We start from the raw sequence: 16,802 nt of genomic DNA, 5'->3' as shown, positions 1-16,802 counted from the left end.
TTATAAAGTCTTCATTTTTTAGAAAATAATAAAAATTTCACAATTGATGTTACTTATGGAGTTAAAAAATACTGTGGAATTTACTAATAATTCAGCCCTGTATAAATCAAAACAAATAAATTAATAAAAATTTATTAATAATAATGGATAATAATAATATTTAGAATATAATGCCACTCAATTTACAAAATCAAATGTCTTGGACAATATTAAAAAAGTAGGACAGTGTTTATTTTACAAAACAGAATATTACATTATATTGTATAACTCATTATTTTACAAAATTATTTACTGTACATATTTTATTATATAAATAGTAATTTTTCATTTTATTTTCAGTTAACAATTTACATAATAATTTATTTAAATATATCTGCTATAGTTCTATGTAAAGGAAATGAAGTTTGATTGTCGCATTTCATCTGCCAGTCATCGTTATTTAAATTATATGTCATTATTCCACCGAAACTGTTTCTCTTCACCCATTTAGCCTGTTTGAAAACAAAGATGTCAATATTCCATTTACTTCATTGGCAGAATAAATTGTTACTGTATTATCCCTATTAGAAGCCAACGGGGCTTAAACATTTTTTTTAAAGTAGCTTCTATTAGGAACATTATTTATTGTATAGTATTTTTCGTTTGAAGGTAATTTTTTATAGGAAAATATTTCATCGTGATTCTGTCTACTATTTTATCGAAAAAGTACTGCAAATTTGGTCCTAACTGTTGCTGTGAGAGCTATCTATTAATTACATAGTGCAGATATGAGTGGATGGATATGAAGGTAATAATTACAATATGTTATAAAGTGTGGGATGTTTATAAAAATGTTATGTAATGTTATGGTATTTTAATCAGCTAGTGTTGTTTGTACCAGTAGTTATTTTTTTCCAAATGGAAACAACTTCTCAGATTTGGCTATAACTTTTGTTGTCTAGTTTAAAAACAAACATGAAAATAAAAACATTATAATGTTTGGTACTTTGTACTGTGTATTCCTTAGTAAAATTAAAGGGGTCAGTTGAGGATGTGTGTTATATAATTTTGGGGGTGGTTATGTGCAATAGAGTTACATGGGGTAGGATAATAGTTGAAATGTATAAAAGTAGTGTGACAATTTATGGACTATTCCTGGCTGTAAATAGCCCTACAATACATTTGAGCTAGTGCAGAAACTCAGATGGTTAGAGAAAAGATTGTTATTTCAAAAATCCTCAAATTTATTAAAATGTGCTATTTACTGTATATTAAAATCAGTTTCCAAATAACAAAAATATGGTACAGTAAAATAACAGGGGGCCCCTATCAGGACATTTTTAACTAAAGAAATAGAAAAAGTCAGCTTTTAATAGGGATAATACTGTATTTTCTATTGGAGTAAGTTACCTTTTCTGCAACACTTTCTTCATCATCAAAAGACATCCATTGATGTCCTTTATAAGCATATGGAACTCTAGCAAATATATCAAATATTCGATGTGCTCCACTTTGCAAAAAATAACATACCTGTAAAAGAATATATTTTTATTTCTTATCAATGGAATCAAAAATAGTTTACATAAAATTTTAAAGGAAGGTTGTAATTTTATTAGACTAATGAATAAAAAGCCTTCATTCCATATCAAGCTATTTTTAAAAAATTTTAAATGTATAGATACTGTATTTACTCACATATAACATGAAGTTTTTATCCATTTTTCACTGCTTCAAAAACCTAGGTCATCCTATACACATGAGCAAAGGATTCTTTTCATTTTTTTTATAATTTATTTTGTATACTAGTACTTTCTATATATTAACAGGACTTATTATACTGGAAAATTATGGATGCAGATATCTAGTCTTACAGTTCAAAAATAATGTTCTTTATTTAGTTCACCTGTTAAAGAACATTATTTTTGAACTGTAAGACTAGATATCTGCATCCATAATTTTCCAGTATAATAAGTCCTGTTAATATATAGAAAGTACTAGTATACAAAATAAATTATAAAAAAAATGAAAAGAATCCTTTGCTCATGTGTATAGGATGACCTAGGTTTTTGAAGCAGTGAAAAATGGATAAAAACTTCATGTTATATGTGAGTAAATACAGTATCTATACATTTAAAATTTTTTAAAAATAGCTTGATATGGAATGAAGGCTTTTTATTCATTAGTCTAATAAAATTACAACCTTCCTTTAAAATTTNATTGTCCAGCTTTACATGAACAAATTATGTTGTCGATTTTACAAGGTTTTTCCTTGAAGTTTAAAATGCCAGTAAATTTTATGGGACAATGTGTGCATTTACATGCATTTATTTGTTACTAAAAGAAATAAAATTAGAATTGTATTAATAAATCTAATTTTCTTTATTTTGATCTTTAAAGTCACGCCTCCTCCTATATGTGAGATCGTCTTATATTTGAGTAAATATGGTAAATAATTTTCAGTTAACAACAATTAACTGTTCTTTTTAAATTGCAACAAATAAAAAGTTTGATTACAGCAAATTTCAATAGTCACAAATGTTTTTGGGTTTCAGTTTGTTTTAATTTAGAAATTGATATAAACCCTCAATTTAATGGACTAATTGGGGAAGATATGCATGCTATTGCTGAAAGTCCATTAAATTGAGTGCATTATAAAAATGTATATTAGTAAAGAACTTAAAATGTACAAGATGTGTTAAAATGTTATAATGTATACTTATGAATAAAATAATAATATAATATACATTGAATAATTATACTAATTTACTAATTTTTCGAATCTTTTAGCATCCTATATTTGCAAACAAAAAAAATTTTTAATTTTACTTCTAGGATAAATTTTTAGTTTGTTAAATTGTGGACTATTGTATTTATTTCTTTCTTGTATAACTTGTTATTCCACTTTTATCATTACTAACAGACAATTGATAACAAGACTTATAAATTATCTTAATTGTTTCCAAGTCTGGTTTATAGTCCAAAAGTACTTGCTATTTTATTTTATGAGATTTTGTTATTTTAAGTTATTTGTAATGATTCCAGTAAAGCAGTTTAGGTATGTATTTAATAAGTTGGCATTGTTAATAAATTTATAACACCATTGATAATATGATAAACAATTCAGCACAGATCTCCAGGATAGATTATTGTAATTTTATATTCCAAAAATGATAAAAGTAAAAAATTTTCATTAATTTTAAGAGTTTTCTCATTATAAAATACATTGTTTTTTACGTGAAAAACTAATACCAATAAAGTTTTCAATACAATCCATCATCATATCAAAGTTTCATTTTTTACTTTAAAGTTCTAAATATTTTCAATTAAATAAATTATTTGTAGTTAAAAAAGTTCTAACCTTACTATAAGGTAAGCGTCCAAAGCCTAAACCAGGTCCTTTTGCAGGAGCATCTATTCCATGTGCATAAGTAGATGCAAGATTAAATGTTTGGGCATGAGTAGAAATTCCAATCATAATTTTTTTTCGTGGCATTCCAGACAAACTCCAATATCTTGCTACCATATCCTGAAATAAAATAATGGAAATGACACAAGTAATTTGTATAATTCAAAATATATATCTTAGCAGAATTTATTTTTAAGATGTTTTTATAAATATAAATGAGCTGTTTGTAAATTATCATACATAAGGCAGATATGGATGGGGTGTGAACGTAATTGTTATAATGTGTTAAAAGAGATGGAGTTGTTTACAAAAATTTATATAATGCTAAGATCTTTATATAGACTTGTGTTGCTTGTTAAATATATATAGATTAAGCTTAGCTTACTGGCAGCTTATTGGCCAAATGGTGATACAAACTTTTCATTAAATCAGAATAAGTTTTGTTGTCTAATTTGTCAAAAAATGAACATAAAAATAAAAATATTGTAATGCCATGTATTAGTCCTTAGTACAAGCTGTCCAAAAAGTTACTGTGCAGTGAGAAACTTGCAATGATATTAAAGTTATACATTTGGAATTGTATACAAGACCTGTAAATTGCATGTCCCTAATTTTCACTTTGCAGTAGATGACATTACTGCTTGCTCATGGATGTTCTGGTTTTGGACTACAGTTTTTAGAAGACTTTTTGCCAATCATATAATCTCCCATGGAATCTGGCCTGCTATGTTTCTGAGAGACATTTTCAACATTTGCTGTAGGAAAAGCTGTAATACTATATGTAAAACTTCACTTTTATTAAAATTTTACTTAAACCTTTTTCATTCTATAGTAACTTTTCAGACAACTTATACAATTAAGGATGCTGATCAAGGATATGTGTTACATAATTTTGGAGATGGGTATGTGCGACAGCATTACCAGGGAATGGGATGGTAGTTGAAAAGTTTAAAAATAATGTTTTAATTTATGGATTCTTCCAGATAATTAAGTATTTATAATAGACTGCTATGTTTGTAACTGATATATAAATGTAATGATAACTGAATAATTTTGTTAATGATAACATAGTAACTCTAACTGAATGATTTATAACTGAAACAAGATAATTTATCATAAAAATGCAAACTATACAGAATTTGAAATCTTAAAATTAAACTGAAATCATTTTCAAATGTTAATAACTTAAGCCTGTGAGTTCATTTCCTCAGTTCTCCTTGTAGAAATTACACTTCCTGATATCTGTTTATATTAGTTTATTGCATATTGATTCAGAAATTTCCAAAACTCATCATAAAACTTATTAATGATTTGAATTGATACAGCAAAAAGCAAGTATTAAATTTTATTATAGTGATAAAGAATGGATTTGTTTCAAAAGATAACATAGAACATATTTTTGAAAATTCATTCATTAACTTTAGTTAATACAATATAATGTATTTATCAATTAAAGACGATAATAATTGTAATATATTTATACATATTCATCATTTAAAATAATTCATTTTAATTATTAAAATATCAAGTTTACTTTTTAGTTTCAGACAAAATGAGTTATCATTCATAAATAAAATTAATCTATATTATCATCATTAGATAATGACAGAAAATATATTATTATACAATTCAAATGCTTATAATTTCAGGTGATTTGTTAAAATTTATTAACATTTCTTTTGAATTACAATAACTGTATTTTTTATCATTGCCTAATGATAAAAAAAATTGAACTTTGAATTGAAAAAATTGCTTGAAAATATATGAATGAATTGAATGAAATTTTATATATGAGTTATCATAATATGACATAGTAAAAGATATATGAATAAATTAAATATTCAGTTTATTTGAAAATATGATTAGCTTATTTTGCAAAGAGATTGTACGTTTAAAATCATAAATTTTATAGGAGAAAGAATAAGGATATAAAATTTATCAGAGTAGTTTAAAAGAAAACAGACAAGATTTATGAAAATATTTTGAATCATTAAAATATACAATTGCAATCTTTTATCATTTTTCAAATACCTTACGCATTTGAATAGCTCCACTGTTGGGTCTATGGTTCTTCTCCTAATAAGCAAAGATGGGGCTGACCTTTGATTGTAGAGCAATTCAAAAATTAAGTTTTAATGGAAATAAAATGAAAATTAATTGCATTCCTAAAATGCACTTGAGACTTCATTACCCAAGAGTTCTGAGTAGTCAGAGATCCAAACGTTTTATTTGTAATTTTGTCTAGTATTCATTACATTTATCTGATGAAAAAGAGAATGCCTATTTAATTTCTCATTACACTGAATTCAACTTGAAAAAATAAAGTAGCTCTGTACACGCTGGTGTATAAGATGCACCCCATGAAAATGAGATGCATCTTATATGCCAGTAAATATATATTATATTTTTATTTAGGAAATGCATTGTTGTTGCAATGTTGTTATTGTTTGTACATGAATATTCTTTGTTACATATAAAAATATGGTGCAATATTATTTCAACTGAAATATATAAATAAATTATCCTGGTTACATTTGAGTAGCTTTGTGATGTTTATGTGATCGTGCAAAGAAATTAAATTAATAATACAGTTGAACCTCCAATAATGACCATCTCCCAACAATAGTCACTTTTAAACATGGCCATTTTTTCAGAAACTTTTTATTTAAACAAAAAAGTAAAAACAGCAATTTTAATTTATTCTAAAATATACAGTATTTATTGAAAAATATTTTAATTTTTTAAAGATAAACTTACCACATTTAAAGTAAAGTGATGTCCTGTGCTGCTTGGTCTTCTATATAATGCATTGTGATGGTGTGTATAACTTAATCCAGGATGGTAATAATGGAAATCATAAGAGAGCAAATTAACAAAATCTACCACTCTGTTAATAAAAAAAATAATGAATTCAATTTTATAGTGATTTAAAAGTATTTTAAAAATTTAATTCTTAATCACTTTTTATTAATTATTTAATAATTTAGTCAAACTTAATATTGGTATGTTATATATTGACTATATTGCAGTCATCAAGATTATTTATAATAGTTTAGTTTATAGATTATTTATAATAGTCATAGTTTTAATATTTCTCCAAAAAATCCAGAGACAAGTTGCTTAACTTTCCCAGCAACTTTTAAAATTTTGGTGCTCCCATNGTCGAAACTCAACCCCACTGAGGAGATGGTTAGGATTAAGGCTTACGGTAAAGAACTCTGCTTCTATTTATACTATTTTAGATGCGGGTTTTTGCGTTTTTGATTGCGTTTTAATAGGGTACGTCAACAGAATGTACACTGAGAAGAAATTTTTCGATATTCCCCCCCACGGGGAAAGTGTTCTAAATTTATAATAGATACATTTTGAGCCACAACAACGCGTGGCGGGGTCTGCTAGTTTATTATAAATTATTAATTCACTGATACTCGTTTCCTAACGATGACAATTTAGTAAAATATTTTTTGATTTATTAACTATATTTTATATATACAATATACAGGATATTCTTAGGAGTTGACAAGTGGAGGTGTTTGCAAGTGACAAGGACCCATGGAACGAATAGAATGACAATAAAAAAAATACAGAAACGAGTTGTTTTACTTTCCCGGCAACATTTGGTGGCGCTATCTGTTGTGATATTTTGTTTTAAAATCTTTTTATATTTTCAACTATTATAAAATGACAAAAAGTTTAATTTTGAGGGTAGGGATGGGTTTTATAAAAAAATTGTAAATGCTAATAACAAGTAAAATTGTCATTAAGTCCACCCTACTCAAGATATTACGTGCGACTCCCTTTATCTCCCACTCCCTCTTCTTTTAACCACCAAAATTTAACAGCATCAATCCCCCTAATACATAAATCTCCCTGCAAAATTTCAGAAATTTTCAACAAAAGGTACAGGAGTTATTAAACTTCAAAGAGGGTATACAAAATTGTTCCACCACTCACATACATACACACACCTATACATACAGGAAAAAAAAAACCTAAAGATTTTTTAATTTCTCAATGTTTCAGGGTTTCTGAGTCTAAAAATGTAAAAATCTTGGGGGTCATTTTTTGACCAATTGCCATACTTTCCCTCTGTTATATACACTGGACGACAAAAAAAATAACGCACCATGAAGGACTTGTTGGATTTGAATAAAAGTTGTTATATGACATCGTCATTGCTAGACAGATATATGATAGCAACNTAATTCAGCCCTGTATAAATCAAAACAAATAAATTAATAAAAATTTATTAATAATAATGGATAATAATAATATTTAGAATATAATGCCACTCAATTTACAAAATCAAATGTCTTGGACAATATTAAAAAAGTAGGACAGTGTTTATTTTACAAAACAGAATATTACATTATATTGTATAACTCATTATTTTACAAAATTATTTACTGTACATATTTTATTATATAAATAGTAATTTTTCATTTTATTTTCAGTTAACAATTTACATAATAATTTATTTAAATATATCTGCTATAGTTCTATGTAAAGGAAATGAAGTTTGATTGTCGCATTTCATCTGCCAGTCATCGTTATTTAAATTATATGTCATTATTCCACCGAAACTGTTTCTCTTCACCCATTTAGCCTGTTTGAAAACAAAGATGTCAATATTCCATTTACTTCATTGGCAGAATAAATTGTTACTGTATTATCCCTATTAGAAGCCAACGGGGCTTAAACATTTTTTTTAAAGTAGCTTCTATTAGGAACATTATTTATTGTATAGTATTTTTCGTTTGAAGGTAATTTTTTATAGGAAAATATTTCATCATGATTCTGTCTACTATTTTATCGAAAAAGTACTGCAAATTTGGTCCTAACTGTTGCTGTGAGAGCTATCTATTAATTACATAGTGCAGATATGAGTGGATGGATATGAAGGTAATAATTACAATATGTTATAAAGTGTGGGATGTTTATAAAAATGTTATGTAATGTTATGGTATTTTAATCAGCTAGTGTTGTTTGTACCAGTAGTTATTTTTTTCCAAATGGAAACAACTTCTCAGATTTGGCTATAACTTTTGTTGTCTAGTTTAAAAACAAACATGAAAATAAAAACATTATAATGTTTGGTACTTTGTACTGTGTATTCCTTAGTAAAATTAAAGGGGTCAGTTGAGGATGTGTGTTATATAATTTTGGGGGTGGTTATGTGCAATAGAGTTACATGGGGTAGGATAATAGTTGAAATGTATAAAAGTAGTGTGACAATTTATGGACTATTCCTGGCTGTAAATAGCCCTACAATACATTTGAGCTAGTGCAGAAACTCAGATGGTTAGAGAAAAGATTGTTATTTCAAAAATCCTCAAATTTATTAAAATGTGCTATTTACTGTATATTAAAATCAGTTTCCAAATAACAAAAATATGGTACAGTAAAATAACAGGGGGCCCCTATCAGGACATTTTTAACTAAAGAAATAGAAAAAGTCAGCTTTTAATAGGGATAATACTGTATTTTCTATTGGAGTAAGTTACCTTTTCTGCAACACTTTCTTCATCATCAAAAGACATCCATTGATGTCCTTTATAAGCATATGGAACTCTAGCAAATATATCAAATATTCGATGTGCTCCACTTTGCAAAAAATAACATACCTGTAAAAGAATATATTTTTATTTCTTATCAATGGAATCAAAAATAGTTTACATAAAATTTTAAAGGAAGGTTGTAATTTTATTAGACTAATGAATAAAAAGCCTTCATTCCATATCAAGCTATTTTTAAAAAATTTTAAATGTATAGATACTGTATTTACTCACATATAACATGAAGTTTTTATCCATTTTTCACTGCTTCAAAAACCTAGGTCATCCTATACACATGAGCAAAGGATTCTTTTCATTTTTTTTATAATTTATTTTGTATACTAGTACTTTCTATATATTAACAGGACTTATTATACTGGAAAATTATGGATGCAGATATCTAGTCTTACAGTTCAAAAATAATGTTCTTTATTTAGTTCACCTGTTAAAGAACATTATTTTTGAACTGTAAGACTAGATATCTGCATCCATAATTTTCCAGTATAATAAGTCCTGTTAATATATAGAAAGTACTAGTATACAAAATAAATTATAAATACTGTAGTTAAAAAGGACAAAAAGGCATAATAATTAATGATTCTTTTCATTTTTGTATAAATTTTGTAAACTATGTATTCGCATATTTTACGGATTCTCACCTTCTGGCATTTAAAAACAAAAGTATTTTATATGGGTTGTTTGAATTGTTCTTGTGTATTGTCAGAAGTAAATATAAATAGCAATAGAAACAGCAAAGCTTTTGAATTGAATTCCAAAATTGCACGGGAGCCAATATAAGTTTTAATTCATTCCCACATGAAAACAGATGATTATTTGGAAATTTGAAGAAACTCAAGTGTAATCGACGAAGAGTGAATTTGACTGTTAAGAATTGGCAAAAAAAGTTCCTGATTGTCCAGCTTTACATGAACAAATTATGTTGTCGATTTTACAAGGTTTTTCCTTGAAGTTTAAAATGCCAGTAAATTTTATGGGACAATGTGTGCATTTACATGCATTTATTTGTTACTAAAAGAAATAAAATTAGAATTGTATTAATAAATCTAATTTTCTTTATTTTGATCTTTAAAGTCACGCCTCCTCCTATATGTGAGATCGTCTTATATTTGAGTAAATATGGTAAATAATTTTCAGTTAACAACAATTAACTGTTCTTTTTAAATTGCAACAAATAAAAAGTTTGATTACAGCAAATTTCAATAGTCACAAATGTTTTTGGGTTTCAGTTTGTTTTAATTTAGAAATTGATATAAACCCTCAATTTAATGGACTAATTGGGGAAGATATGCATGCTATTGCTGAAAGTCCATTAAATTGAGTGCATTATAAAAATGTATATTAGTAAAGAACTTAAAATGTACAAGATGTGTTAAAATGTTATAATGTATACTTATGAATAAAATAATAATATAATATACATTGAATAATTATACTAATTTACTAATTTTTCGAATCTTTTAGCATCCTATATTTGCAAACAAAAAAAATTTTTAATTTTACTTCTAGGATAAATTTTTAGTTTGTTAAATTGTGGACTATTGTATTTATTTCTTTCTTGTATAACTTGTTATTCCACTTTTATCATTACTAACAGACAATTGATAACAAGACTTATAAATTATCTTAATTGTTTCCAAGTCTGGTTTATAGTCCAAAAGTACTTGCTATTTTATTTTATGAGATTTTGTTATTTTAAGTTATTTGTAATGATTCCAGTAAAGCAGTTTAGGTATGTATTTAATAAGTTGGCATTGTTAATAAATTTATAACACCATTGATAATATGATAAACAATTCAGCACAGATCTCCAGGATAGATTATTGTAATTTTATATTCCAAAAATGATAAAAGTAAAAAATTTTCATTAATTTTAAGAGTTTTCTCATTATAAAATACATTGTTTTTTACGTGAAAAACTAATACCAATAAAGTTTTCAATACAATCCATCATCATATCAAAGTTTCATTTTTTACTTTAAAGTTCTAAATATTTTCAATTAAATAAATTATTTGTAGTTAAAAAAGTTCTAACCTTACTATAAGGTAAGCGTCCAAAGCCTAAACCAGGTCCTTTTGCAGGAGCATCTATTCCATGTGCATAAGTAGATGCAAGATTAAATGTTTGGGCATGAGTAGAAATTCCAATCATAATTTTTTTTCGTGGCATTCCAGACAAACTCCAATATCTTGCTACCATATCCTGAAATAAAATAATGGAAATGACACAAGTAATTTGTATAATTCAAAATATATATCTTAGCAGAATTTATTTTTAAGATGTTTTTATAAATATAAATGAGCTGTTTGTAAATTATCATACATAAGGCAGATATGGATGGGGTGTGAACGTAATTGTTATAATGTGTTAAAAGAGATGGAGTTGTTTACAAAAATTTATATAATGCTAAGATCTTTATATAGACTTGTGTTGCTTGTTAAATATATATAGATTAAGCTTAGCTTACTGGCAGCTTATTGGCCAAATGGTGATACAAACTTTTCATTAAATCAGAATAAGTTTTGTTGTCTAATTTGTCAAAAAATGAACATAAAAATAAAAATATTGTAATGCCATGTATTAGTCCTTAGTACAAGCTGTCCAAAAAGTTACTGTGCAGTGAGAAACTTGCAATGATATTAAAGTTATACATTTGGAATTGTATACAAGACCTGTAAATTGCATGTCCCTAATTTTCACTTTGCAGTAGATGACATTACTGCTTGCTCATGGATGTTCTGGTTTTTGGACTACAGTTTTTAGAAGACTTTTTGCCAATCATATAATCTCCCATGGAATCTGGCCTGCTATGTTTCTGAGAGACATTTTCAACATTTGCTGTAGGAAAAGCTGTAATACTATATGTAAAACTTCACTTTTATTAAAATTTTACTTAAACCTTTTTCATTCTATAGTAACTTTTCAGACAACTTATACAATTAAGGATGCTGATCAAGGATATGTGTTACATAATTTTGGAGATGGGTATGTGCGACAGCATTACCAGGGAATGGGATGGTAGTTGAAAAGTTTAAAAATAATGTTTTAATTTATGGATTCTTCCAGATAATTAAGTATTTATAATAGACTGCTATGTTTGTAACTGATATATAAATGTAATGATAACTGAATAATTTTGTTAATGATAACATAGTAACTCTAACTGAATGATTTATAACTGAAACAAGATAATTTATCATAAAAATGCAAACTATACAGAATTTGAAATCTTAAAATTAAACTGAAATCATTTTCAAATGTTAATAACTTAAGCCTGTGAGTTCATTTCCTCAGTTCTCCTTGTAGAAATTACACTTCCTGATATCTGTTTATATTAGTTTATTGCATATTGATTCAGAAATTTCCAAAACTCATCATAAAACTTATTAATGATTTGAATTGATACAGCAAAAAGCAAGTATTAAATTTTATTATAGTGATAAAGAATGGATTTGTTTCAAAAGATAACATAGAACATATTTTTGAAAATTCATTCATTAACTTTAGTTAATACAATATAATGTATTTATCAATTAAAGACGATAATAATTGTAATATATTTATACATATTCATCATTTAAAATAATTCATTTTAATTATTAAAATATCAAGTTTACTTTTTAGTTTCAGACAAAATGAGTTATCATTCATAAATAAAATTAATCTATATTATCATCATTAGATAATGACAGAAAATATATTATTATACAATTCAAATGCTTATAATTTCAGGTGATTTGTTAAAATTTATTAACATTTCTTTTGAATTACAATAACTGTATTTTTTATCATTGCCTAATGATAAAAAAAATTGAACTTTGAATTGAAAAAATTGCTTGAAAATATATGAATGAATTGAATGAAATTTTATATATGAGTTATCATAATATGACATAGTAAAAGATATATGAATAAATTAAATATTCAGTTTATTTGAAAATATGATTAGCTTATTTTGCAAAGAGATTGTACGTTTAAAATCATAAATTTTATAGGAGAAAGAATAAGGATATAAAATTTATCAGAGTAGTTTAAAAGAAAACAGACAAGATTTATGAAAATATTTTGAATCATTAAAATATACAATTGCAATCTTTTATCATTTTTCAAATACCTTACGCATTTGAATAGCTCCACTGTTGGGTCTATGGTTCTTCTCCTAATAAGCAAAGATGGGGCTGACCTTTGATTGTAGAGCAATTCAAAAATTAAGTTTTAATGGAAATAAAATGAAAATTAATTGCATTCCTAAAATGCACTTGAGACTTCATTACCCAAGAGTTCTGAGTAGTCAGAGATCCAAACGTTTTATTTGTAATTTTGTCTAGTATTCATTACATTTATCTGATGAAAAAGAGAATGCCTATTTAATTTCTCATTACACTGAATTCAACTTGAAAAAATAAAGTAGCTCTGTACACGCTGGTGTATAAGATGCACCCCATGAAAATGAGATGCATCTTATATGCCAGTAAATATATATTATATTTTTATTTAGGAAATGCATTGTTGTTGCAATGTTGTTATTGTTTGTACATGAATATTCTTTGTTACATATAAAAATATGGTGCAATATTATTTCAACTGAAATATATAAATAAATTATCCTGGTTACATTTGAGTAGCTTTGTGATGTTTATGTGATCGTGCAAAGAAATTAAATTAATAATACAGTTGAACCTCCAATAATGACCATCTCCCAACAATAGTCACTTTTAAACATGGCCATTTTTTCAGAAACTTTTTATTTAAACAAAAAAGTAAAAACAGCAATTTTAATTTATTCTAAAATATACAGTATTTATTGAAAAATATTTTAATTTTTTAAAGATAAACTTACCACATTTAAAGTAAAGTGATGTCCTGTGCTGCTTGGTCTTCTATATAATGCATTGTGATGGTGTGTATAACTTAATCCAGGATGGTAATAATGGAAATCATAAGAGAGCAAATTAACAAAATCTACCACTCTGTTAATAAAAAAAATAATGAATTCAATTTTATAGTGATTTAAAAGTATTTTAAAAATTTAATTCTTAATCACTTTTTATTAATTATTTAATAATTTAGTCAAACTTAATATTGGTATGTTATATATTGACTATATTGCAGTCATCAAGATTATTTATAATAGTTTAGTTTATAGATTATTTATAATAGTCATAGTTTTAATATTTCTCCAAAAAATCCAGAGACAAGTTGCTTAACTTTCCCAGCAACTTTTAAAATTTTGGTGCTCCCATCTGTTATCATATTTTATTTTAAAAATTGTTATATTTTCAACTATTATAAAATGACAAAAAGTTTAATTTTGAGGGTAGGGATGGGTTTTATAAAAAAATTGTAAATGCTAATAACAAGTAAAATTGTCATTAAGTCCACCCTACTCAAGATATTACGTGCGACTCCCTTTATCTCCCACTCCCTCTTCTTTTAACCACCAAAATTTAACAGCATCAATCCCCCTAATACATAAATCTCCCTGCAAAATTTCAGAAATTTTCAACAAAAGGTACAGGAGTTATTAAACTTCAAAGAGGGTATACAAAATTGTTCCACCACTCACATACATACACACACCTATACATACAGGAAAAAAAAAACCTAAAGATTTTTTAATTTCTCAATGTTTCAGGGTTTCTGAGTCTAAAAATGTAAAAATCTTGGGGGTCATTTTTTGACCAATTGCCATACTTTCCCTCTGTTATATACACTGGACGACAAAAAAAATAACGCACCATGAAGGACTTGTTGGATTTGAATAAAAGTTGTTATATGACATCGTCATTGCTAGACAGATATATGATAGCAACCATAAAACAAAAACATACTTTATTGTGCAGTAATATGCAATACAGTGCAGATACTAATATCCTGTTGGGCCGCCTCTAGCGCGGATACAAGCTGTGATACGCCTCGGCATGGAGGCATAAAGGTTGCGAATAATGTTCTGAGGCATATCTGTCCATGCATGATGCAATTGGGACTCAAGTTGTGTCAGATCCTGTGGCTGTCGCAGCTGGTGACCCAAGTGGACCCACACATGTTTGATTAATGATAAATCTGGAGACCGTGCAGGCCAAGGAAGTGTGGCAACGTTACGTAGGCATGCTTGGGAGACCGCTGCAGTGTGTGGCCGGGCATTATCCTGCTGGAATATGCCTGTCGGAAGCCCTGCCATGAGGGGCAACACATGTGGCTGGAGGATGTATTGCACATATGCACATATCGTTGGGCTGTGAGGGTAGTACGCATGACAACTAGAGGTGTCCTACTGTCGTATGTTATGGCTCCCCACACCATAACACTGGGGGTTGGGCCCGTGTGCCGCTCCACAGTATAGGCCGGGTTGACACCTTGACCAGCGGGCCGCCATACTCTCACACGGCCATCGTGAGCCCCCAAACAAAAGCGGGATTCGTCGCTGAACACAATACGCTGCCAGTCGGTAGCGGTCCACGATTGTCGTGCACGACACCACTGCAGACGGAGGCGTCGGTGGGTGGCTGTTAACGGTAGAACACATACTGGGCGTCGGGAGATCAATCCGCCTTCTACTAAGCGCCTGGAAATGGTGCGGCTGGATACACGGTTCCGTAATGCAGGTGCCACCGCTGCATGAATGGTAGACGATGAAGCTGTAGGCGCTGTCCGTGCTTGACGTACAATGAGACGATCCTCCCTTCTGGTGGTCTGTCGATAGCGTCCGGAACCCGTTTGCCGTTCATGTGTACCCCTACTTACCCACTGCTCATAACACATCCTAACAGTTCTATCAGAACGGTTCAGATGGCGGCCAATCCGGCGGTATGACCATCCTCCTCCTCTCAATCCAACGATGCGACCTCTCTCAAACTCACTTAACTGAGTGTAAGGCTGTCGAATGCGTCGTAGAGGCATGTCTGTCACTCAATGAAGTCAAAACCATGAATAAAAGCGCAGAACATATGCACAAGTCGTCACAGCGTGCACCTTTATACCAGGCAGCGGAAACATTTTTTCCCCTCTGGTGGCGATATAACACAAGAACCTACTCTCAAAAGCTAATCATTTACATAGCTAGCTAAGATGATGCAACATATCAATTTTTATTCAAATCCAACAAGTCCTTCATGGTGCATTATTTTTTTTGTCGTCTAGTGTATAATAGCCGGGAAAGTAAAAAAACAAACTTACTACTGTATATGAATAGAAGTACTCTATTCATGTTTGCCATTAGGGATTTGAAGCAGAGATCCTGATCATGGCTAAGCTACAGTGAAAAATGGAAGTTCTGACAGGCTCCAGCTCCAAAGCCCTGTCTGCTATAATAATAAATTGGACTATTTATTGAAAATATTCAGTTTCATTTAATAAATATCAGGACTTCCTTGGTTTTTTCCCTCTTTTGTTTTGTTTGATTGGAAGACAAAATCCAAAATAAAAACTAGTACTGGCAAAAACTGAAAATTTGTGAAATAAATTAACTAGTTTTCAACAAAATCAGGTTCAGTAAAACCCAGTTTTTAAATATCAGATGTCAGACTAGTTTCAAAACAGGTTTGAATTCAGTAGAATTAACATCTTATTTATTGCATCTTATTAATAAAGTACTACAGTAACAGTTTGCTTTATGTTGTGACATTTTGATTGTGTTCTTGTCTGGATATTCAGATATACTGTGGCTACATGTCTTCCTGTTTATTTTGTGATTGTGAGATGATAAACTTTGTAATTTATTTAAATTAGTGTTGTTGTGAGAAATTCAGAAACAACTTACATACTTATTGTCTTGGAGAATAAATGAGTTATTACTATGCTAATTTTCTTAAAAATTCACTAATTCTAGTTGCTAAGTAAATAG

At 28.3% G+C, this 16,802-nt stretch overlaps 2 protein-coding genes across 3 annotated transcripts in view; both read right to left on the bottom strand.

Annotated features, from left to right (window-relative positions):
- Positions 1–308: 308 nt before the first annotated feature.
- Positions 309–7,361, bottom strand: LOC111618378 (acidic mammalian chitinase-like). Its single transcript, XM_023359890.1, has 5 exons — positions 7,354–7,361; positions 6,143–6,272; positions 3,338–3,505; positions 1,390–1,509; positions 309–491 (listed from the first exon to the last, which is right to left on the bottom strand). The coding sequence occupies exons 1-5, from the start codon at positions 7,359–7,361 to the stop codon at positions 360–362; spliced, it is 558 nt and encodes a 185-aa protein (XP_023215658.1). The 3' UTR covers positions 309–359.
- Positions 7,362–7,807: 446 nt separating this feature from the next.
- Positions 7,808–16,802, bottom strand: part of LOC111618415 (acidic mammalian chitinase-like) — a 45,612-nt gene continuing 36,617 nt past the window's right edge. Inside the window, exons 6-9 of one of the 2 annotated variants that reach the window (XM_023359953.1) lie at positions 13,800–13,929; positions 10,994–11,161; positions 8,890–9,009; positions 7,808–7,991 (exon numbers count right to left, since the gene is read on the bottom strand). In XM_023359953.1, the coding sequence (XP_023215721.1) occupies positions 7,860–7,991; positions 8,890–9,009; positions 10,994–11,161; positions 13,800–13,929 (550 nt within the window). In that variant the 3' untranslated portion in view covers positions 7,808–7,859. The remainder of the gene's footprint in view (positions 7,992–8,889; positions 9,010–10,993; positions 11,162–13,799; positions 13,930–16,802) is intronic. The other variant, XR_002755571.1, reaches the window with a different exon arrangement.

Source organism: Centruroides sculpturatus, unplaced genomic scaffold (assembly GCF_000671375.1).
Source record: "Centruroides sculpturatus isolate CEXI.00-Female unplaced genomic scaffold, Cexi_2.0 scaffold10, whole genome shotgun sequence".
In the NCBI taxonomy this organism is placed as follows: Eukaryota; Metazoa; Arthropoda; class Arachnida; order Scorpiones; family Buthidae; genus Centruroides; species Centruroides sculpturatus.
Note: the sequence above shows the minus strand (reverse complement) of the source record. Positions and strands in the feature narration are given on the sequence as shown.

Excerpts from the sequence above, each read along its gene's own strand:
- LOC111618378 (XM_023359890.1), bottom strand. Across the intron at positions 3,506-6,142 it reads ATCACTTTACTTTAAATGTG|GATATGGTAGCAAGATATTG; the intron begins GTAAGTTTATCT and ends ATTTTATTTCAG. Across the intron at positions 1,510-3,337 it reads GACGCTTACCTTATAGTAAG|GTATGTTATTTTTTGCAAAG; the intron begins GTTAGAACTTTT and ends ATTCTTTTACAG.